At 36.6% G+C, this 25,825-nt stretch overlaps 3 protein-coding genes across 3 annotated transcripts; all 3 read left to right on the top strand.

The window, feature by feature from the left end:
* Window positions 1-4,606: 4,606 nt before the first annotated feature.
* Window positions 4,607-6,172, top strand: LOC103436213 (acyltransferase-like). The gene has a single exon (XM_070821644.1). It carries the CDS (start codon window positions 4,652-4,654, stop codon window positions 5,972-5,974), a length of 1,323 nt encoding a protein of 440 aa, XP_070677745.1. The 5' UTR covers window positions 4,607-4,651; the 3' UTR covers window positions 5,975-6,172.
* A 2,717-nt stretch (window positions 6,173-8,889) lies between these two features.
* Window positions 8,890-10,524, top strand: LOC103436214 (limonoid 1-O-acetyltransferse-like). Its single transcript, XM_008374637.3, has one exon. It carries the CDS (start codon window positions 8,973-8,975, stop codon window positions 10,323-10,325), a length of 1,353 nt encoding a protein of 450 aa, XP_008372859.2. The 5' UTR covers window positions 8,890-8,972; the 3' UTR covers window positions 10,326-10,524.
* An 8,018-nt stretch (window positions 10,525-18,542) lies between these two features.
* LOC103409290 (BAHD acyltransferase At5g47980-like) lies at window positions 18,543-20,211 on the top strand. The gene has a single exon (XM_008348100.4). The coding sequence runs from the start codon at window positions 18,834-18,836 to the stop codon at window positions 20,172-20,174; it is 1,341 nt and encodes a 446-aa protein (XP_008346322.2). The 5' UTR covers window positions 18,543-18,833; the 3' UTR covers window positions 20,175-20,211.
* The last annotated feature ends 5,614 nt before the right edge of the window (window positions 20,212-25,825 follow it).

Genomic DNA, 25,825 nt, shown 5'->3' with positions numbered 1-25,825 from the left:
CAATCTGAATCCCTTGACGCCATTATTAAACCCTAGAAAGATAGCTTTCCTTGCTCTCGGGTCCAGTTTATTCTCTTTCACATGGTAATAAGCATCACATCCAAATACCCTTAGTCTTTCATAGTCTTGAGCTATTTTGCCTGACCATACTTCCATTGGAGTCTTTTCGTTTAAGGCTGAAGACAGAAGACGATTAGAGATGTGACATGCATAACTCAATGCTTCTGCCCAAAAACGTTTTTGCAGTTTTGCCTGTGACAACATACATCTGACCTTTTCCAATAGTGTTCGATTTAACCGTTCTGCAATTCCGTTCTGTTGGGGAGTTTCCCTAACACTGAAATGTCGAGTGATACCTTCCTGCTTGCAGATTTTAAAGAAGGGATCAGACGTATATTCTCCCCCATTATCACTTCTTAAGACTTTCAACCTTTTTCCAGTATTCCTTTCGACGGTGTTTTTCCATTCTAAGAAAATATCCAGCACCTCATGCTTATGCTTCATCATATAAATCCATGCTCTACGTGAATAATCATCAATGAATGACACAAACCATCTCTTTCCTCCTAGAGATTCATTCTTCGCAGGTCCCCAAACATCCGAGTGTACATAATCCAGGATACCCTCAGTTTGATGTATTGCAGTTCCAAATCTTACCTTTGTTTGTTTGCCAAGAATACAGTGTTCACAAAAATCGATCTTCCCACTTTTGGCTCCATCTAGGACCCCTTGTTTAATCAATCCTTGCAATGCCTTGTTTCCCACATGTCCTAGCCTCATATGCCATAGAGAAGATGTATCTGATTGATCACTTGCTGCCACCATAGCCATCTGAGATTCAATAGTGGTGCCTTCTAACAAATATAGCAAACCCTTTCTATGTGCTTTCATGATCACTAATGCTCCTCTGGCTACTTTCAATGTCTGATTTTCCGAATAGAATTTGCAACCTTGAGAATCAAGAGTGCCTAACGAGATTAAATTCTTCTTAAGATCTGGGACATATCGTACTCCTTGTAGCTCTCGGACTACACCATCATGGTGTTTTATCCTAACACTGCCAATTCCTTTCGTGGCACATGGGTTATCATCCCCCATATACACCGTTCCAGTGAGGGTTTTGAAAGAGGAAAGCCAATGACGTTGAGAGGTCATATGATGGGTGCATCCAGTATCAAGCACCCATTGATTCATATAGTCGATACCTTCTGATGCTGTTAGGGCACAGACGAAATCGTCATCGTTGGCTTCAACAACATTTGCTTCTGAATCTTCATATTTTTTCTCCTTGTTTTTGGCTTTGATTTTTGGACAATCCTTTTTCCAGTGCCCTTTCTCATGGCAGAAGGCGCACTCATCTTTATCCAAAAACCTCCTGTTGCTTGAGGCACCTCTTGAGCGTGACTTGCCTTTCTTCTTAGTTGCAGATTTTCTTTCCTTTGATCTTCCCCTTACCATTAGTGCTTCGGAATTGTTCCTCTCTTGTCTATCTAGATTTCGAACTTCATGGTTCATCACTGCGCTTGAGATCTCATCAAACTTAATGGTTTCTCTACCATAAATCCATGTCGTAACAAACGACTCGTAGGATTCAGGTAAAGAGTTCATCAGAATCAATGCTTTATCTTCATCCTTGATCGTCTCTTCCAGGTTCAGTAGTTCAGCCACCATCTTGTTAAACTCTTGAAGGTGATCAATCATCTTGGTTCCTTCCTTGTACTGGAAACGATACAGTTTACTCTTAAGATAAAGTCTATTTTCTGCACTCTTCTTCAAGTACTTCGCCTCCAATGTATCCCATAGTTCTTTGGCTGATGAGATGTTCATCACACCATATTTTTGTGCTTTACCAAGACATAGCCTAATCGTGGAACATGCATGTGCATTCAGCCGCTGCCATTCCTCCTTCTTCATCATTATAGGCATATCTCCAAGCACAACCAGTAAACCTTGTTGAATCGGTACGTCCTTAACTTCGCACTGCCACATAGCGAAATTATTGGTCCCAATAAATTTTTCGATCTCAAATCTAGCACTTTGCACCGAAGTTTTGGTTACCTCAGTACCCTTATCATCTCCACTTTCAGTTTTTGACATTGTTTTGATCTGACCACGCAACCTATGGCTCTTGATACCACTTGTTGTAAAACTACTCTTCGATCAAACCAAAACAATCACCCAAAAACATGAACAATGGAAGCTTACTTTATTGATTTATAAAGTATTACAAGAAACTCAAACTCACACAACTAGTTTCTTGCCACATAAGTCTCTCACACTATACTCATCTCTACACACCCTAACGTTAAGGTTCTTTTATATACTAGTTAAAAACATAATCCTAAACTGAGTTGGAATCCTAAACCTATTTGAAACTTGCGTCCAAGTTTCCCACACCTATTACAATTAGAACTCCTATTTCAGCTAGGAAACCCTCTCGGATTCTATACCAACTTCAACAATTTTTTCATAGATAGTGTCAATAATATTAAAAGTGAACCTTCCACACATAAACTATTATTTATTTTGTTATTTCTCTGTAGATATCGAAATTTCGGTGAAATAAATGTTTCCAACACATGAAAGTTTCGAAATGCCAAGGTATACGTAACATGCACCATGTGTCTCACAATTCGTACACATGGATGTGACTCATCAAAATCGGACGAGTCAACACTTGGCAGAAAAGAATTATTTAATTTTAATTTAATTAAATCAAATATTAATTGATGAAATCAAATCACGAACTGTCCTACAAATTGAGTCTTGGTTCTTTCATCAATTAATCAAGCCCAATCAAGGACAAATCTTTCGTCTATATATATGAGGCTCCAAGACAAAGAAAAGGGGCCGGAAAATCATTCACGCCCAGACGTTGAAGCTTTGAAACTCTGAAGCTCTCAAGCACTCAAACCCCCCAAACACTCAAGAAGACTCGGAAAACCCATTGTGTTCTATGTCAAACCTGTGAAGACCACCAAGCACCTATACACGTGCCGGTTCCTCCATTGCCAAGAGCCAAAACCTTGCAGCATCCGTTCATCCAAGATCAAGTCATAACAACCCTTGGATCAACAACACTACACACCTTACATTTCAGAGATCAAATAAGAGGATCAAGTTTTAAAGAGATTGCAACCCTACAATTACATTAATAAAATTATTACTTAGTACGCGTGTTCTTGTTTCATTTGTCACATAATTTTCGTGTTTAATTACACTCTTCTACATATGACTTTATTCTCCAACAATTTTTGTTCTCTCTCCCACACGAGACACTATACTCCAACAGTTTCCAATCATTGATACTTCGTTTTTCCAACGTATGTAGGATTTTCTTTCTCATGTATTCGAACAAGTTACAAGTATGAGCGCAACCTAGTGAAATTGTTTAGAATTCCTTAAGTTCATGGAATACTCTGAAGGTCTTGCCCACAAACTATTGTCAGGTGACATGTACATACCCACTGATGTTGTGTTCTGTGATCAAAGGGACATTTCTATTTTGCAATTAAGTCTAATAAATGCTTGCCGAGCATTTAAAAACCGAATCATTCATCTAATAAACACTTGTCACGTGATGAATTGATTACAAGAGAGATTGTCTCTCATGTTCTTGGGGGTGTATCATTTTAATTAAATGCATACCTAATCAAATAAAACAAAAGAACTGCAAAATGTGAGGGAGATCTAATCGTATATTTAAATATAATAGCTTTTAAAGGGAAGGGACTAGACAATACAAAGCGTGGTACAACTACATACCTACAAGAATGTAACGCAATATACAAATGCACGGTGGGTACTTACCAGCTAGGGATCCAGCAAAAAACACATGGAAGAAGGCACATTCTTGCTTGATCTGGAGATTATTTACTTAAATTATATTTGTTAGCCAGGTGATGTAACATGTTGATGGTTGGATTTCTTCTATATATATGATTTAAGCATATAATCTATCTATCAAGCAAGAATGTGCTCTCTTCCATGTGTTTTTTCCTGAATCCCTAGCTGGTAAGTACCCACTATGTGTTTGTATATTGCAACGGTCAATATAAATATAGTACCTTTAAATTTATTAGGAATCCAACCATCAACCAAGCAAGAATGTGCTCTCTTCCATGTGTTTTTTGCTGAATCCCTAGCCGGTAAGTATCCACTATGCATTTGTATATTGCAACAGTCAATATAAATATAGTACCTTTAAATTACATCATGTAATTTACAAAATATTGTTTAAAAGCATGGTCTCCTTGCATTTCTTTTTAAGCAGACACTTAACTAATATACGATGGACCTTTGAAATGCCAAAAACTCTCTTTTTGGATGCTTTCAAATGATCTTTTCTTTCCGCGAGTCTCGTGAGTTACACATGTTTTTTTGGTATACCAATGAGACAAATATATATTATACAAGGGAACAAATTGTTGACTACAATTACAAATGTGGTACTTATTGAAGATCTCTCATCTCATTAATGTGGGACTCATTCCCAATATATAACCAATTGGCAATGTGAATAGTACCCCAACTTACGTATAAGTTTATGCAAGATCCCTCATATCATTAATGTAAGACTCATTCACAACATATAAATTCAAGGTCCTGCTATGATTATGAAACTCAAATTTTGTTAAGCATTGAGCACAAGATGGTTTCAGAGATGAAGGTTCAAGTCCTTAACAAGGAAACAATAAAACCATCCTCTCCAACTCCTCCCGACCTTAGAAATCTTCGCCTCTCTTTTTTTGACCAGTTCGAACCTGAAATTTTTATCCCACTACTTCTCTTCTATCGCAACAAACCTTGTGCTGCTGTTGCTGATGATCAGGAAAGATCCAACTTTCTAAAAACATCATTATCTGAAGCCCTCACTCACTTCTACCCCTTTGCAGGAGAATTTCAAAGAAATGATTCAATCTACTGCAATGATCATGGGGTTGCATTTCTTCAAGCCCAAGTCAACTGTTACATGTCGATGGTTTTTGACAAACCAGATGATGAGATCCTAGAACAATTGGTTCCAACTGATAAAGAATCCACACTTTCAAACACAGACTATCTTCTACTAATCCAGGCCAACTTCTTTGAATGTGGTGGATTGGCGATTGGGGTCAGCTTTGCCCATAAGGTATCTGATGCCTTTACAATATGCAAATTCATTGAAAGATGGGCTGCAATTGCCCTTGGCTCGGCCAGCACTACTACTGATCATCACGTCGTGCTTCCCGGAGAATTTGGTGTTTCAGCTTCTTTGTTCCCACCCCTGGATATCTTCAACTCACCTGACTTTGCAGTGACATTGTCTACTGAAGGGTCTAAAACAAGGAGATTTGTCTTCGATGCCTCAAAGATTGCTACCCTCAAATCGAAAGCTGCCAGTACCACTCCCAACCCAACACGCGTTGAAGTAGTGTCAGCGCTCATTTGGAAATGTGCAATACAAGCATCAAGATCAAAATTGGGTATTATAAAGCCATCCATGTTGTGTCCGATTGTGAACATGCGGAAGAGATCGAGGCAGGCCTTGGCAGAAAACATACTGGGGAATTGTGTGTGGTCCTTTGCAGCAATGACAGTGGAAAGTGAGATAGAACATGAAAGCTTGGTTGCTAAACTCAGGAAAGGCATTGAGGAACATATAGAAAAGTATCCTAATGGAGTTAGTGGTAACGATATAATCGAAGCAGCCAAAGAGTCTGGCGGCAGTAAACTCCTGGATAGCGATGATATAGATATCTATACTTGCAGTAGCTGGTGTAGGTTTTCCTTCTACGAAGCAGATTTCGGATGGGGGAAGCCGTCATGGGTGAGCGTTCGTAGTCTATACAAGAATACCATTCTGTTGATGGATATGAGAGATGGCGATGGCATAGAAGCATCCTTGACTCTCAAAGAAGATGACATGGCCCAATTTGAAAATAGTGAGGAGCTGCTTGCATATGCTTCTCCGAATCCAACTGTCATTTTGTGAGATCTCGCAATCCTTTTGATGCTTGTACTTTATCTGTGATTTCATTTCATTTTTCCTTATTTGTATACGTAATTATTTAACAAAATTGGTGCGATGCTTCAATTATATAAATAAGAGCAAATACGAATGTGACTGATATACGAGGAATGCTTGGCTACTAAAGGATGAGGAGGTTCCTTCTCAAAACAGTTCGTGGTTGATTCAAACATGTGAAGTTTCTCTTTTCAAACAATGTTTATTTCGGAAATACGGAGTTCCAGCATTTTTTTTGAATTTGCAGTATTTTAATTTCAGAAATTGGGTTTGTTTTGGAAGTTATAAAGGTTGAAATTAACGAATCGGAATCGGTATTTTCAATCCAAATTGCACTCAAACTTTGAGTGATAAGTTTTCTAACCAATAATCACTGTTGTAGAAAAAGAATTGCAAGAGATCTTTGTCATGAAATTAAAGTTTGGACAGCGGAGCAAAAGATGGGTTGAAGTAATTTAGCAGCAAATTAACGATGGGTCAGCCGGATCCGCGGCACCGTTATATATGGCTTCATTGAGGAACAACTGAACCTCTCTGGTTTTTTTTTTTTTTTTTTTTTTTCAAAAATTTTTTTTAAATTTTTTTTATAACAGTTTCAACCTGAAGTTTATATCCTACTAATCTTCAATCCCAAGAATAAAAGTCTCTAACCGGTCAGGATCATGTCGAAATTATGCAAATATATGTATATTTGGTCATACAAGTGTTTATTGATAGGAAAATGAAGGGTGTGTTTAGTATTATTTTTTGATCTAATTTTTTGTTTTAAACAAAATGATAAATGTAGCTAAATTACTTAATATTCATTATTTCTCTTGTTTTATGAGGAGTAAAGCTTATGTCCCCCTCTTCCTGACGAGGTATAAACTATTTTTTCTGATTAAGTTCCCTTGTACCGTCAATGTTTCAAAAAAAGAAAAAGGGAGATTATATTCAAACATCTCAAATTACTTATCTCACACCCTTTTTATTTTTTAATATTTTTCTATCAAATGTTAGTAGTGTGTAGAAAATATTAAAAAATTAAAAGGTGTGGAAGAAGTAATTTGAGGCGTGTAAATATAATCTCTCCAAAAAAATAATACCAAACAACCCCTAAAATTTCATTTCTGAGATATAAATGATTGAGACGCAAACAATTTACTTGGTTGCAAGAAAGCACATGGCTAGAAGAAAATGTCACGCCACCCAAATTTAGTTACTAACTAGCCTTCATGCAAGCACTCAAGCTTGTGCAGAAGGTATTTTTTGAATCATGGCGTGCTACTCGCGACTTACACGTTTTGAACGTATTTATATGCGTGAATTGACAAAAGAAAAATCAAACATTTCAAATAAATAAATAATCTTAGATCATGCTAGAAAAAACCCCTCACAAACCAATCAAAGCAGCTGAATTCACATAATAAAATCGATCTTTCAATTTCCATCTACATTCTATTAAATTTACATTAAGAATAGAGAAAATAATATTTAATAAATAACTAATTGAATCATATTATTGCTAGCCAATTGTGAGGTTAAGCCCACCCCCTCCCCTTTAGCGTAAATAATATCGTTTGTTAAAAAAAAAATATCATTTGACAACTAATTTAATCACATTATTATGCGCGTATTAAAGATCTTTTTTATAATCGGCATTACACATCTCTTAAGATGTTTTGAACGTGTTTAAAAATAGAGAAAATAATATTTAATGAACAATTGATTGAATCACATTATTGCTAGCTTATTGTGAGGTACTAACTAAAAAAAAAACTATACAAAAAGAATTAATTATTAAAAAAATACTGTTAAAATTATGAAAATACCCATGCATTATTTTGGTCTGCATTTTAAATTTTTGTTTTGGAGGCATTTTTGTCCAAATTTTTTTTGGTGAAGCTTGCGACCCCAAAAGAGGTTGTTGGCTTTATATATAAAGATTACACAAATACAGTATAGGAAAGAAGAAGATTTCCAATAATCCATTGTGTTCACCCTGCCTCTTTTATATAGAGAGTGAGGTGGATCTGGAAAGCTTGGTTGCAAATTTCAGGAAAGGCATTAAGGAAGATAAAGAAAAGTATCCTAACGGTGTTAGTTGTGAGGATGTACTTCAAAGCGTCAAGGAGTCCGGGAACATCCTGATAAATGATAGTATAGTGACTTATAGTGTAGCAGTCGGTGCAAGTTTCCCTTCTATGAAGCAAATTTTGGATGGGAGCAGCTGTCATGGGTGGGAATTCGTAGTAGTCATGAATTCAAGAATGCGATTATATATATGGACACAAGTGACGGTGTTGGCGTGGAAGCGTCATTGATTTTCACAGAAAGAATAAATGGCCATAATTGAAAGACATGAAGACCGGTTTGCATATGCTTCTGTGAATCCGCCTGTCATTTTATTAACATCCTCTTGCTTTTCTTAGATGGATGCGATTGTAGATGTTTGAATTGTTGTTTCGATGCTTCTACTATCTGTGATTTCATTACTTTTTCCTCCTTATTGGTTCAACAAAATTGATATGTTTTTAAGCTTTATATTAGAAAGCAATGAATGAAGGAGATGTGTTTCACCCTCCGTGTATTTAAATTATTATCTAACATGACCGTGACCTATATATGAAGAGGGTAATTGCATACCAGCACAGTTGACTTCAAAAAAAGAAGCCTGGCCATACTAAAAGCAATCATGAGCCTCTTGCTTGCAGATGCTTCTCTATTTAACTCTGTAATTAATTAGCATGATCTTGCCACCTTCAATTGTTGTTGTGATGTTGTTCTCTATGTGGATTCGTTAACATGTGTTGCTTTTAATCATTGACTTATCTTAATAAAAAAAAACCGGATTTGTGTTTCAATTATTATGCATACCATAGTAGAGTTTGGCACTATGCATAGCATCACTATATATATACATATATGTATAGCTCTGTATACACTAACTTGTTAGCAAGACATCACCTACCTAGAGTAAGGTAAGATGGCCACAGAAATCAAGGTAGAAATTATTGAGAGGCAAACAATTAAACCATCCACCTCAACTCCTCATCACTTGAGAAGTTATGAGCTCTCTTTTCTCGATCAGATGGCTATCGTAATTTACACCCCACTCCTTCTCTTCTATCCTATTACCAGTACTACTAGTAAGGTTAGTACTCGCCACCATGCTATGAGCATAGATGAAAAATGCCGGCATCTAATAGAATCATTAGCTAAAACTCTCACGCACTTCTACCCTTTAGCAGGAAGGATTGTGAAAGGTAACATAGTCGAGTGCACCGATGATGGAGCTGCATTTATAACAGCACGAATCAGCTGTTGCTTGTCGGATATTTTGGAAAACCCAGATGGCCAGATATTGAAACGATTCCTTCCAATTGAAATTGAATCCAAAGAAGCGGGCACAGGCTGGTTGCTGCTTGTACAAGTTAACTTGTTTGAGTGTGGTGGAATGGCAATTGGGTTGAGCATTTCACATAGGATTGCTGATGCATCAACACTATGCACATTCATCAACTGTTGGGCCACAATAGCCCTTGGGTCAAGTGACAGTGATCAGGTACTAAACCTTCCAGAATTTGGTGCTGCATCTGTTTTTAAACCAATAGAATTTTCTAGCTCATCTCAGCCACCAGCAAGAGAAGTCGTCAAAGAAAAATGCATAACACAGAGGTATGTTTTTGATGCCCCAAAGATTTCCACTCTCCAATCTGAAGTAGCCAGTTCAGTTGTGGCCAAACCTACACGAGTAGAAGCGGTTTCAGCACTCATTTGGAAGTGTGCAACCGAAGCATCGAGATCAAACTTGAGGAAGCAAGGGCCTTCATTTTTCCGTCAAGATGTGAACTTGCGTAAAAGGGTTGTGCCTCCCTTGCCAGAAAACTTGGCTGGGAATGTTGTGGGTTCCTTTACATCAAGGGCTGATGAAGAGAGTAGTGTGATAAATCTAAAAGACTTGGTTGCTAAATTGAGGGAAGGCATTGAAGGACTGAAAGAAAAATATGCTGCAAAACTTGTCTTTGATTCTGATGAGGCATGGCAAGAAATCAAAGATAAGCAGAATAAGCCGAAAACTCATGACAACATGGAGATTTATAGCTGCACAAGTTGGTGTAGGTTTCCTTTGTACGAAGCCGATTTCGGATGGGGAAGACCATCATGGGTAAGCGTAGCTAGTATTGCAATTAAGAACATAATTGTTTTGATGGACAAAAGAGATTGCAGCGGAATTGAAGCATGGGTGACTATGAGTGAAGAAAGCAAGGCCTTATTTGAAAGCAATGTGGAACTGCTTGGGTATGCTTCTGTAAATCCAAGTGTGATTGACACCTAGCTATTAAGAGCCTACTCCTCCATTTCTTTTGGGACTTAAAAATAAATTGATTGTTGCAGTTCTAAATTAGTTGGAAATGTAATTGTATAAATTTCAGTAGATTACGTGTAGGATTCTATAATATATTTTAAATAATTTCTTAGTTGTAATGTAATATTTTACTACTATAAATAAAGGTACAATAGAATGAGAAACTACACTACAGAATAACGAAACTCTCTCTTCTCTCTCTCCTTGCCGTCAGCCCCCTCTCTGTATAATCTCTGATTAAGAAGTATATAGCCTCTTCTTGGTGATACTATGTTCTCAATTACTTAGCCCGACGGCTTCTTCAAATGACATAAACTAAGATGGAGAAGTTTTCAATTTGTCAATATTTTACTTAATTTTCTTAAAAAAATAGACGCCAATTTTTACTCATCATGCCCAAGTATAAAACAAACCACTTCTTTTTCATTTATCTTCGTATTACAAGTCAAGCTGATGTTGTGGTTACATCATGATTATTTGATTTCTTTGATACTTCTTTTCTGCTTTTGACAACGACTTTATTATAAACTTTATTTGTGGGTTTTGGCATATTTCTCCTTTATCCACGTGCACTCAAATTAAATACTCTATTATCCTTTCAAAATTCACAAAAGATAACAGATGGCGGAAAAGAGGTGTGAAAAGTCTTCCCACCGACAAGGATCCAATCCGGATCCTAGAATCTAGATATCAATCAGTCGTGTCCGTTTATCGTATATTGTATTGTAAGTTTTCATTAGGTATTATTTGTATTTAATTTTAAATTTTAAATTTTAAATAATTTTAACCGTACGATATATGATAAACGAATACGATTGATTATCCTCTGAATCCTCAAAAAGAAGATCCGAAGAAAATCCTACTCCTATTCCCACAATCCGTTGTTGAAAAGTTGTGTTCCAACTCGTATTTGTGAAAGATTTCGATAAATTACAGTAAAAGTTTCTGAATAAATTATACCACAAGTAATTATTTTTTCCATCTTTAAATGATGCTTTTTGTTGCAATTGTAGTCTTTTAGCTTATGCCATCAAATTTTCTATTAAGTTGAACGATAAAATAGAAATTTCATCAAAAAAATTTGTATGAAGTAAAAGCAATTCAGTTCAATTTTCCCTTTGATTGAATTTTTAATTCTACAAGGGAGCGTTTGTTTGTCCGTCTTAGCTCTCATTGGACTAGACTAGATTGAATATTAGTCTAGTCTAGTATTTGTTTCCCCGTGGGACCAGTGTTAATGAGATTAACTATGACTTACTTTCACTAGAGACGTCGCTAACCGGTCTTCACGAGTCCCCCAAAAAACCACGGGATTAGCTAAGAACTTCGCTTCGTTCTACTTGATTCACCTCATCAACCACGATTGCGACGGCACATCACGTTGTCCTGCTCGATTCACCTCCTTGACCTTGATTTCGATGGCAAAGGACGACTTCATCTCCGACACGGAACTCGTCAACTGCTTCATCTCTGACGATTACCTCGTCGTTTGTGTCATCTGGGTCGGCCGGATTTGGGTCCTGGGAAGCCTAAAAAGGCTATGACGAGGGGGGGTGAGCTGATGAGGATCCAAAAATTGTTTTGTTTTATTTTTAGTGGGTAATGTTTAATTTTTTATAGTTCTGATGATATGATGATTGTTTAGCTTAAATTTGAGAGTGGTTTGGTCAATTTTGGATTGCAAAATTGTTTCTTTGCTAAATTCGCCATTGATGTGTGTAGAGCTTTCGTTAATACTGAACCAGAGAGAAAAGGAAGAAGCTGAAATTCTCTCTCTGACTCTCATTTGCAATTCTTTTGTTTTTGGGGTTTATATATATGAGCGTGTGTTATTTCCAGTTCCAGATGAAAACTGTCGGAGTTGAAATATATTTTGATGAAATTGAAATGGTTTATATCTTTGGCTTTTTTCTAGATAAAAAAGAAACAGAATCTACAAATTTCAGAAAGAGAGAGGTGCAGGGCAGGGCAATGGAACTCGATTATAGAAAGATAATTTTTAGGATTTTGATTTTTGTGTTTTGGTTTTGAATATTTATAATTGGTTTTATTAGAGAGATGTTTTGATTTTGAATATTTAGAATTGGATTTTACTAGAGAGACAAGCTCACAACTATGATTTTTTCACATTCAGTGTTTTATTTGATTCTGGGTTTGAGTTGGACTTTTGGGTTCTATGCTCGACATTCTACAGAAAGAAGGTGTGATAAATGGTGAGGGAGAGAAAAGATTGGTATAAAAAATATCAAATTCCAAAAATATTTTAGTCCGTTTGCTAGTCCGACACTGCATCAAACATTTCATTATTCTTATACTGTTTAGTCCATGATAAGCTAGTCCAACTTAATCTCTGAAGCTAGTCCAATCCGAGATAGTTTGGTGCAACAAACGTATCCTAAATGACTACTTAATTTGCTTTTTTTTTTTTTTGATGAAATATCTACTTTACTCCTTAATTTAATGAAAAGTTAACGCAGTTAATGAAAACACCACAAGTACAACATGGGATGTAGGGATATATTTTGAGGGCAAGAGCAACTATAGTAAAGTTCAGAAACCAAAATTAAATTCATAGTATAATTTAGAGACATTGGCTACAATTTAGTCTAAAAAATAATTTTTTTTTATCGAAAGTCTAAAAAAAATAATTACCAAAAAGAAAATTGAATTTCACAAAGAATTCAAATTGAATATTATTTCTTAATTTGCATCATGATGAATATTCTTTCCATGCCTAGAGAAAAAGGATACCTTTGTGCATGGCGGCTTTCCTTGAGGTATGCCTCAAATAAAGTCTTGGTCTTCGGTCGACCTCAAATAAGATTTTTAAAAGGGTATATATGTGATTCAGCCTTTATTGTAGTTAATGTTTTTAATGTCTATTGTTTGGAAGTGTATCCTTTGCGAGATTCTATGTCCCATATATCCACTCCACTTGACCCTTGTGTTTATATAAAAAGTCAAGCTAGGCAGCTTGTGGATACATTAACATCTTAAATCAGAATACGATGCTTAAAATAAAAAATAAAAAATAAAAATAAAAAATAAAAAAAATTGTTGACAAACGATAATATTAGTAGATTAAATTGTGAGTTGTTATGGGAGAGAGAAATCAGCGGGGTTCAAATTCACATTAGAATGCATAGACATCTTTGTTTTTTACCATTGTAATAAAACTTCATCTGTCATACAATAATCTTATTTATTCACAAGGTTAATGACAAATATATATAGAACGTGGTTTGATCTATCGTTATCCAGAAGCACGAGTTCGTCTAAAATTTACACGGTCAGTTATATGAGGATTACTATTCATAACTCAAAAGATTCATACAATGCTTCAAACTCAATATGTTCTTATATGAGGCCTCGTCGTCAATTGTTTTGTTGACAACAAACGCTGATTAAATTCTCAATTTTCTTGTAGTCATTGGCACAAAGAAAATAATCTCAAAACAAGAATACAAAAAAGTAACGTGGTTTAGTATAAAGTCTAGGTAAAGTACGACGATGAATTTCACTAAAAAATGGAGATTACAAAAGAATTTTTGGTACCTCATCATCCAAATTCCACAAATTACAAACCTTAAATCAAACGAGCAGAGAACCAAAAAAACAATTAGAGGAGATTATCCTAAATTGTTCTCTAACTGTCAAACTCACAAATTGACTCTCACAAATTTTGTGACATCTCACATCGTCCAGATGAGTGGATTCTATAAACCTTATATGTATATTTTCATCTTTACCTAGCACGAGGCCTTTTGGGAACTCACTGGCTTCGGGTTCCATCGAAACTCCGAAGTTAAGCGAGTTCGGGCGAGAGCATTCCCAGGATGGGTGACCCACTGGGAAGTTCTCGTCTGAGTTTTCAGAAACAAAACTGTGACGGAGTGGTCGGGGCCCGAAGCGGACAATATCGTGCTACGATGGAGTTAAGCCCGGGATGTGGAGGGGGCTCAGGCCGGAATGTGTCAATTTAGTATCAGAACCAATCCATAGTTGGAAGTGTGCCGACGAGGACATCGGAACCCTAAGACCAATTCCAATGGTGGGCTAAAAGCCAAATTACCTACCAAAATTCTCCCCCAAACCCAATCCAACCCAAGGGAAAAATTTGGGTTAAATTCTAAATGCTAAACCAATACCAGATTTCCCCCAAAATTTAGCCCAGAAATCAGAATTTAAATTTTTCAATATTTATCGGAATTTAAATTTTTTTAGATTAAAATGTTCATAAAATTAATTTACGATAGTCTACATATTTATTTATTTATTTAATTTATCCACAAAAATAGCCTAAGTTCATTATTTAATAATCCCGGGCTAAAATTTTAGGCTAGAACGGTTGGAGCAGAAAAGCTGTTTTTGGGTTAAAAGCTAAATTTTCCGGACTAAGATATTTGGCTTTTAGCCCAACCATTGGAGATGGTCTAAGGGGGTGGATTGTGACATCTCACATCACCCAGGAGAGTGGATCTTGTAAGTCTTATATGTATATTCTCATCTCTATCTAGCATGAGGCTTTTTGGAAAATCACTGGCTTCGGATTCTATTGGAACTCCGAAGTTAAGCGAGATTGCAGCGAGAGCAATCTCAGGATGGGTGACCCACTGGGAAGTTCTCGTGTGAGTTATTAGAAACAAAACCGTGAAGGCGTGGTCGAGACCCAAAACAAACAATATCGTGCTACGGTGAAGTCGAGTCCGGAATGTAATGGGGGCCCGGGCCGGGACGTGACAAATTTGCCACTAAAAAAGGTCCCAATAAACAAACCCAAGACCCTATTTGTGGAGTATTGGACTTATAAATGAGAATCCTAATGGAAAGTAAATTTAAAACGTAATAGGCAAGGAAATCAAATCCTTATCCTAATCAAATAAGTGCATTACCAAAATTTGTCCACAAAACAAAGAATTCAAACCAAAAATGCAAAACTCAACTCAAATAAGACACAAAACCAAATAGGAAACGCGAGAGGACACCAACAATTTTTTCTGCCCATCTCTGACCAGTCGGTTACCACCTCCAACCGGTCGCTCGCTGCTTCTCTGATTCTCCCAATCGTTTCACTTTCAAATTTGTAATCGACACAAAAATTTTGAACCGTAAATCACATTAGGGGCATGTTTTCATTTATAACTGTGTAAGTGAAACTAAGGAGGTGAAAGGGATCCTCAAAATTGTCTAGAAACTTTTTTTTTTTTTTTAAATGGTTTAGTATTTGTCTGGAGGAAGGAAAATTATGATATTGGTTAATTTGTTTCGAAGAGAAATTTTCCTTGTATATAGGGGAACATATAATTTTCTGAATTAGGTACTTGTTCATTGTTCAAATAATTTTAATGAACAGGTACTTGTTCATTTTAGTCACGCCTCCAAGTTTTAATGAAGCGAACTATGTTTCTAAACCTTATGTGTGTGTGTATGTCCGCAGATTAAATTTAAATGCAGGGCTGGCCATGAGAATTTAGAATTCTAAGCGAGCCTTCGAAGTGGGGTCATAGAGTTCTCTGACCCCCACCTTCTAACCATTTGTACATTGATATGTATAAAAAACTAAATATATGAAAATGTTCATTTCTACATAAAATATCATTAAAAATTAATATCAAAAGAAGAAAAATATACAAACATCACTTAAATATTACACGTCGTGCATTTTTAGACCAAATGTACTAATTAAGTTTTCATAATTTAATTTTTCAACCAATTCTTTTTCAGTTGCCTAGGATATTTTTTTTTTGATAATTTTATTGAATTTGAATTGTAAAATTTATATGTACGTATATGTCTGTATCATATATATATATATATATATATATATATATATTGGAGGCCCCTCCAAAGTGGGGTTCTAGGCAGCTGCCTACTTCGGCTACCCTTAGGGCCGGCCTTGTTTAAATGGATTGGAGCCTAATAATGACTTCGGTTTCAGTTCAAATTTAATACAAAATCGTCTGGTGCCATTTAGTATTATGATCTAGTGTTATTATTTCTTTACTTGTAAGTGAGAGGTTTTAGATTCAATTCTTGCCAAAGGCGAATTTGAACTACATTATTACTAATACCTTATAAGGCCTAGCCCACTCCCTACCCCTTTAGTATAGATAATATTATTTGTTAAAAAAATTTTAAAAAAAAATTCGTCTAGTACAGAATATAGTTCTTCCAATCTTTTTGAGATTTTGATCGATTTGGGCTCGCAACCCTTCATATTTTGTAAGAGAAATGCTAAAGAGACTTTTAAAGTGGGATTTTTTTTTTGAACAAACAATATTATCTACACTAAGGGGAGATGAGAAGGGGGTGGGCTTAACCTCACAATGAGACTTTTTATAAATTTTTTGTCACCTCACAGTTTAATGTCAATTTTCATGCCAAAATTATAAAACATTATGTCAAACATAAGGTGACAGAGAGTTCCACTTTTGAGACTCTTCTTAGCATTTCTTATTTTCTAAATAGGTATTTTAAGAGTGCTCATTTATTTAGAGAACTGTTATTAGCATTCAAAAAATCTCATTCTACACTCCTCACTAGTGTATTTTTCTTTCTAATTATAGAGAGTTTGGAGTGCAAAATAAGATTTTTGAAGTGCTAATAACAATTTCATTTATTTAAATTAAAGTTTATAAAGTCGTATGGCATGTGTGTTGATAATTAGATTATTATTAAATTTGTTAAACGTGTTTATTTATTATGGAGAATGATTATCTCCCCTTCTAATCTTTCCCCCTTCCCTCATTTCCTATTTGAACGGTTACGGTTTAGCTACGTCAACATCTTATATTAATTTTTTTATAGAGACAATAAGACAAAAAATAATATGTGAGAAAAGAAGAGGAAAGGTGATAAAAATAGAAAAAGAGAGAATCTTACTCTATTTAGTATACGTGACATACCACATAGTTTTGTAAGTATAATCTGAACATGATCTAAATCATTCTTACAGATGTCAAGCCAACTGGTAATGAAAACTACATAATTTTGTCGTTTTGTCCATTTCGTGAACCATAGAAAATATATAGAAAAACGCCAAACTTCGGATTACTATAAAATTAAAAAAAAAGTATTATTTCAAACTTGGTTTCGTTTTCTTCAATTAAATATTGTCCTCTGACAACTCATAAAATCCTAATTTTGTAAGATTATATGGCTGTTTATTTTTAAAATAATATTAAGAAGATTAAATTTTTAAACTAAAATTTTAAATTAAATTTATAAATCAAATGATATGCCAATAGCATCGATAGAAAATAAGCATCTTATTCAACACTTGAGTAATAATTTAATTATCAACGATCACTTAATTTAGTTTGCAAAGTTTAATTTACAATTTTGGTTTCCCTAGTATTACTCCTATTTGTATAAGAGTTTTATTAACATCCCACATTTTATTAACCACACCCCACATGCCGAAAGCACCTTATATTTACTTTTTAAATTAAAAATTATCTTAATCCACCCACGTAATTTCCTTCTCTACCCTTACACCCCCCAAGGAAATAATAAAGGTTGTTGCTGCTTTGTTGGGAGATTTATCCAGTGTTAGAAAGAATTGCTTTTGTTTGTCGAATTCCAGGAAATAAAATGTGCCTAGCTTCTAGTGTATTGATATCTGTATAATTTAGCTGTTTTTGTTTGGTTCTTGCTCTAATCTAACTTGACCTCTTACATTTTTATCCTATTTTGCTATGAGATTTCAAACTTCAGCTAGCTTTTTTCTTCTTGAAGTCTCTCAAAAAATGAGAAATGAAACTCTCTTTTCCAGACATTCTTAACTGCTAAATGGAATCAGTTTCTGATTCCTAATTAATGATTATGCATGTATCAACATCAATATATTTCCCTTACGAAAAATCTCATGGGTTTCTTGTAGCATTTGCAATTGTGATCGCGATTACACCCCCAACTTATGAAAATTATCCTTAAAAAAGTGATATCGGAATTTGCAGAAAATGTTTTCAAATTTGAACTCTTAGACTGCAACTCGAAAATAAGAAAAATCGATCTCAACATGTTCTTGAATTATTATTAGATTTTGCTGTTAAAAGAACTTACGGAGTGTACTATTTAAGGCTTCAAAAGTCGTTTTATATCAAGATATATGAGTTATTTATTATTAAATTTTATATAAGACGTAGTCAACAAAAATGTGGGGTACTAATAAAAAAACCATTTGCACACCCACCTCCGTCCCTTTAGGATGAGTTTTTGACTTTCTGCGCCACCTCTGGCCCAACGGCCACCAGTTGAATTATTTGAACCCAGTTGCCTCACCGGAGTCTATTTTAACAGCTCTTCGTGCCACCCACTTTTTAGTTTTCTTTTCATTTCGTGGTAAAATTGACGAGTAATTCTCCTATTTAACAATTATTTATGTCTGAGAAAAATGCATGTCATTTCCACCCAATTCCAAAGTCTAGTTTGTAGTGATTCTTGTGAATTCTGATCCACAAATACTCTACGGAGATCATGGAGTTTGAGATGATCAAGAGAGAAACCCTAAAACCATCCTCCCCAACCCCTCAATATCTTAGAAACTTCAAGCTTTCCCTTTTGAATCAACTTAGTCCTGCTGCTTATGAATCCTTGGTCCTCTTCTACCCCAGAAATGACAGTACAACCCCCCAAATCTCCCTCCGGATCCTCAAGAAATCGCTGTCGGAAACCCTAGTTCGCTTCTACCCGCTTGCCGGAAGAATGAAAGATAACATCTCCGTTGATTGCAATGATTATGGAGTTGACTATGTTGAAGCCAAAGTCAATGGTCTGCTCTCTACGTTCCTATCACAACCTGATGCTGGGACATTGAGACAGCTCCTTCCAGTAGGGACCGAGTCCCCTGAAGCTGGCAAGGGAGCTCTGCTTCTAGTTCAGGCCAACGTTTTCGGTTGCGGTGGATTGGCAATTGGTATTTGTATGTCACATAAGTTGGCTGATGCAGCCTCATTGAGCACATTCATTATGTCCTGGTCAGCAACTGCTCTTGGATTCAGTCAAGCTCTCCTTCCAGATTTCACTGCATCATTTCGATTTCCACCAATCGATTATTCCTCATCATTCCACCAGTCCTCACCAGTAGATGCAAAGAGAGAGAATTGTGTCACAAAGAGGTTTGTGTTCAATGCATCGAAGATTTCTGCTCTTAGGACTAAAGCAGCCAGTACGATCGTGGATCAACCTACGCAGGCCGAAGCTGTCACAGCCCTCATTTGGAGATGTGCAGTTGCTGCGTCAAGATCATCAAACTCGCTGCAGCCGCCTCCTAAGCTATCTGTGTTGTCACAATCCGTGGACATTCGAAAAAGTGTCGTGCCGCCCCTGTCAGATGACTCCATAGGAAACCTCATGGGGTACTTCGCGGCACAGACAGACGAGAATGAGTTGGAGCTGCAAGGCTTGGTAGCTCAGCTAAGGAGAGGAATCAAAGAATTGAGCAACAATTACGCTAAAAGACCTGGAAAGGATCAGGCGATTCGCGAGTCTGTCAAAGAGGTACATAATAATTTTGTCAAAAGAGATGATACTACAAGTTTCTATGTGGGAACAGATTTGGGTAATTATAAGTTACTGTATGAGGTAAATTTTGGGTGGGGAAAGCCAATCTGGCTGAGTAATGTCCCTGCTGCTTCAAGCACTAATGTTGCCTATTTGGTGAGCACAAGAAAGGATGATGGCATAGAGGCTTGGGTGACTTTGAGTGAGGAAGACATGGCTGCTTTTGAAAGGAATCAGGAGCTTCTTGCTTTTGCATTACTGAATCCAAGTGTATTATTACAACATAATAACTTAGCACTCAAGTCTGCTCTTTAAAAATTTCCATCAGTAAAGTGTTGTTTGTTTTTAAGAATACTTTCCCACAACTTTCTGAGGCTATGTTCATAGTTTTGAGTTATTATCGGAAAAGAATGGAATTATGTGGGTGGACTATGAATTTAAATCAAAATATATTTGGATGAAATTGTAAAACCTAATGGTGAGGTTCCACCTCTGATTTCACAATCATACTCTTATGGATCATACTGTCGAGTTTCAAAAAGACGAGCCAACACTGATATACTGGTCAATAGTTCAATGTTGATACTGATTCCAACCTAACCATTTGCTAGCCCAACAGGAGTGAGGTTTGATCTTAAAAGGTCTTAATGTAATTAGAAACATAACCATGTAATTATAAGTTGTAAATTGTTTTGTCAAACTCTTCTTCATTTTGTCTCCAACTTAAGCACTTGCTAGCCCAGCAAGAGTGGGAGAGTGGAAGCCTCGGTATAATTAAGAATGCAACCATGTAATTCTAAATTCTAAATTGTGTTGTCAAACTCCCAATATAGGTTTTCTTACACATGCAATTTAGCAAGTTCATCTCCTATTGGAATTTTTTTTTTCTAGTTGAAATTTAGTTAAGACAAGCTCTTCAATTAAAATGCATTTTCTGTTAATACTGAAAAATGGCGCGACGAATTTAGCGAGGAAATTAATCAAAACATACAGATTCCTTGCTTGGTGTATTCTCTCCATTGACATTTGACCACGTTTATAGAAGATTCAAAGTTATACTGTTGAACATATTTATCGAGATATGGCTGCATCCGTGTGCATTTGCGAATCTATGATATTTTTGCATAATTTCTATATGTAATTGTTAAAATAAATTTTGATATGTATGGTAGTACCGTAGCAGAATTCATAGAAGATCCTCATTTATATAATATTCCTTCCAATTTTTTTCCTGATTGAACAACATATTTACTGCACCAATTTAGATATTTTTTATGGATAAATCTCACATGGATGAAATGATGAACCTTGTATGAGCTTACAAGTGAATTGAATTATTTGACAATTGGTTTTATAGTGCAACCTCAACTTTCTTCATAGTATTAGAGCAAATTGTCCTATGTATCAAGTCTAACAGTTGCATGTACTATTCATCACCTAATATAGGTAATCCACGTTCGACAGACTGCAATGACGAGGGTATACCCTACCTTCGAAGCTCAAGTAACCGACTGACGACTTTGTGATTTTCTCCAAAATCCAAAGCCTGGTGAACTTTATAAAGTCGTCCCATTTGAACAACATGGTCATGAAAGTTATGAATTCTCCCTGGGCTTCCAGCTCAATGTATATGACTGTGGAGGCTTTGCCATTGGTCTATATGCAGTTCTCACAAGTTGGCGGATGGGTTATCCTATGCTCATGTTCACCAAAACCTGGGCCGCCATTTGCCGGGGAGAAAAATATGAAGCCCAAATAGACAGCCCGGATTTTGTTTCCGCCACTCTTCCCACTCGCCAACGATGTCAGTCGCTTTGATATGCGCAGTTTTTTCACAACATAGTTAGAGAGAAAAATCATTGCTCTGTTGTAAAATCGACAGCGTGTGCAGTGGAATAAATAAACAAGACACAAAATTTATGAGGTTTCTCTACAATCAGTGTGACTGGAGTACGTCATCGGAGCAGCATCGGTGCTTTTATTATAATCTGAAATAATAAGAGTAAAAATATAAGTTTCTATATTATCTCCTCTCATCTTTCTCTCTTTTCTCTCTTCCTCTCTTCCTTCCTATCTCTCCCATGAACCTCTCAATTTCATCTTTTTTTTTTTTTTTTTTTTTTTTTGTGTTTCATAAGAATTGCTTTTATAGAAGCAAATCACAAGCAAAGTGAAAGGCTTACTATATGCATGTGAGTATTTACTATAAACATGTGGTACTTTACTATATACATCACTATACATGTGGTACTTTACTATACACATTACTATACACATGTGGGTAAACATACCCACTATTTACAACACTCTCCCTTGGATGCCCACATAAGTCTTCAAATGACTCGTTAAGATCTTGATCTGTTTTGGATGCTCCCCTTGATGAGTATCTCCCCTTAATGAGTATCTCCCCTTGATTTCAAATCATTTAGGCTGATCGTTGATCATTCTGCTTCAGTCTCTTAGTAAGAAGAGTTGTCAAAAGAGGTGTTTTACTTGTTGTTAACTTTCCACAAGCTTGTTCTTGAACTGGGCTGGAAGACCTTCTGCTAGACCTACCCCAAGGGTCTGAATTTACTCATTTTATCTGGAGCGGAATTTGATTCAAGGGTGGTGGACACTTGATCTTGAATCGGACTTATGATATCTTCAAGGACCTTCGAGGCTTGGTCTTGAATGAAATTGGACCATGAGGAGCTTCACGTGGTAAGTGATCATCGGTTTTATCGGGGATGAATCAACACGTGTTTGTTGCGCTTGTCTCCACATGCTTTAATGTATCATTTTCACTTGCCTTACTTGCTCCTCTTGCTTAAGTAGTATTTTCCCTGGTTTTCCCCCATGCATGTGTGGCATATTCTCCTGCAGTATTTGCCCTCTGATGCAGAAGTAGAATGCAACCCTTGCATTTGGATGGTTCATCACTTTTTGGTGACTGGAGACCCAGCTCCAACAACAGTTGAAGATGGCTACTCGAGAGCAATACTAGGTAAGCAATCGGGAAATGTTTCAGGTAGTCGGTTCCTTACCGGAAGTTCGAGTGGAGGTTCTGACATATTGCTTTCTTTATCCTTGTCTTTGCAGGTAAAAACAAGGACAAAGGAAATGATAGGGAGATTGCATGATATGAGATACTTTTGCTCTCGTCCCTGAAGATATGAGATACTCTTGCTCTGGTGTGACTTGTTTGAAGAGGTATTCTCGGAGATGAAGAAAACTGCGTATTTCGAGATGCTTTGTTGAAGATGCAATCTCGGAGATGAGGAAGAGTTGGACATTCTTGCAGGTCTACCTTGTTATAGAGAACGGAGGTCGACATATATAGAGCTTTCCCAATAAAAGGTAGTGGTGACGTGTCTTTACTCTTGTCAGCAACTGTGGTGTAATTAGAACAGTAAGATTTATGCGTTTTCAACTTTGTCAGAGATCTTTGACAAAGTTGTACGCGATATCCAAAAAAGCTGAGATTGCGTCTGAAAAATGCCAACGAACTTTATTCAGGAAAATTTGGCTTTTGAAATTAAGAAAGCGGTGCCTCTTCGATCTCTGAACAAGTGGCTATGTTGCCTCTTCTTTTATAGAGAATCAATTGTGTTTAAGAGTATACTCAGAAAGTTGTTGCCTGTAGAAATTTCCCCCATCTTGCACTTCTGAAATTTTATTTGACCTTATTTTTTTTCTTCATCATTTCTGAAAATGACTTGCACATCTAACATTTGCTTAGATTTGAGTCTTAGGAGTGATACAGAAGAGCAACTTCAGGATAATATATGGCGCCCGTCATTCTTATCTTCTAATGGTCCTCTTACGGTTGGAGACTCTGTGATGAAGAATAACATAACTGCTATTGTGGTAGCTAGGAATCTTCTCACTCCAAAGGATAACAGGATCTTTTCAAAACGGTCTGATGAGTCGACCGTTCAAGACTCATTAGCTCTCAGTGTTCAATGTGCGAGCTTTGTATCCAATATGGGTCAACGCCTACTTGCTCAAACTCGTCAAGTTGAATAATTGATGGTTGAGGTGGCAAGTCTTAAACAATAGATCAGAGGGCTCAAGCACGAGAATAAAGTATTACACGTGCTTGCGAATAATTACTCTACGAGCATGACAAGAAAGTTCGACTAGCTACAGGAATCCGAAAGTTGGATTCAAAGTGATCACCATAGGTTCGTTGCTAGATTCCGAAAGCAACTGATGTCTTCCCCTTCTGGTGTTTTGCTAAGTACTGGGGTGCCACATGATCAATCTCCAGTGCCTCCCCCTTCTAGGGTACTTCCGAGTACTAAGGTTTCACATGAGCAACCTTTGTAAAGGCTTCATCCTGTTTGATTGTTTTAACTCATGTGTATGTACATATCTGTAATTTCTTGGAGATATTAATAGATAAGCTTTATTTCATTCAATGTATTGTGCCAAATACAATAAAGCATATACTTCACTAAGATGTGGTACTTCTGGACCAAATATTAATTTATCTTTACCCTCACGAAGATAAATGATTATTCTTAATGTCTACATCATTTGAGTATTCAACTCATAATCTTCAATTTATATGGTTCTTTTAATATCATAAATATCATGGATAAGATTCGTGTTGGTATATTTTTTGATCTGCAGCTCGAGACAATAATTCTCTCAACACTTTATAATCTTTCTTGACTTTTCAGGAGTCTCAATTTAATATCATCAACTCTTCAGGAATTCTAATTTAATGTCATGGACTCTTGCAAGAGATTTTAGTATGTTGCAACAATATCACAATGATAGTACTCACTAAGGCAATTTATTCCATCCATTGGTATTAAGTACATATTTTATGCTTTACCCTTCGGGGCTTACTTCAAGCAATTTGAATCCTTCAGGAATTTTCTACACTTTATGACACATTTTTCTTTGGAATTTATTGTAGACATCGAAATTTCGGTAAATAAATGTTGACCGATAAATCAAAGTGTCAACGCTCATGTATTACATAAATTTTACATGTAGCATGTGACTCAACGAAAATTGAAATGAGTTGGAAAAGTCATCAAATAGGACACGTGTCAATACCTGGCAGAAACGACTTATTTCATCTGGAATATTATATTCAAAATTAGGCCTTGGAAAATTCTATAAATACAAGCCCAATTTCATTCATTTGGGAACCAATTGATATTACACCTTGAAGCTCTGAAGCTCTGAAGCTCTGAAACTCCGAAGCTCTCAAGCATCCAGGTTCCCGAAGAATCAAGAAAGTGTTCTTCGTTCTTCGTTCATCGTTCTTCCAAGATCAAGCCTCGACGGCCCTTGGATCAACAATCATCCACCTTCAAGATCAAGCCCCGACGGCCCTTGAAGAAAGCGTTCTTCGTTCTTCGTTCATCGTTCTTCCAAGATCAAGCCTCGACGGCCCTTGGATCAACAATCATCCACCTTCAAGATCAAGCCCCGACGGCCCTTGAAGAAAGCGTTCTTCGTTCTTCGTTCATCGTTCTTCCAAGATCAAGCCCCAACGGCCCTTTGGATCAACAATCATCCACCAATTCAAGATCAAGCCCCGACGGCCCTTGAAGAAAGCACCATCGTTCATCATCCGTTCATCCAAGATCAAGCCCCAACGGCCCTTTGGATCAACAACGTCGACAAATCCACACATCCAACCGTTCTTCAAGATCAAGCCCAAAAGCCCTTGAAGATCCGTTCATCACTGTTCTTCAAGATCAAGCCCAAAAGCCCTTGGAGATCCGTTCATCACTGTTCTTCAAAGATCAAGCCCAAAAGCCCTTGAAGATCCGCTCAAATCCACCTTCAAAGATCAAGCCCACGGCCCTTTGAAGAAACTTCCAACTGTTCATCCAAGATTAAGCCTCGACGGCCCTTGGATCAACGAAACACCCACCAATCAACACCTTACGGAGATCGAATCAGAGGATCAAATTTGAGAGAGATTGTAACCCAAAATCATCAAATACTTAATATTTGTT

Source organism: Malus domestica, chromosome 05 (assembly GCF_042453785.1).
Source record: "Malus domestica chromosome 05, GDT2T_hap1".
NCBI classification, from domain to species: Eukaryota; Viridiplantae; Streptophyta; class Magnoliopsida; order Rosales; family Rosaceae; genus Malus; species Malus domestica.
Note: the sequence above shows the minus strand (reverse complement) of the source record. Positions and strands in the feature narration are given on the sequence as shown.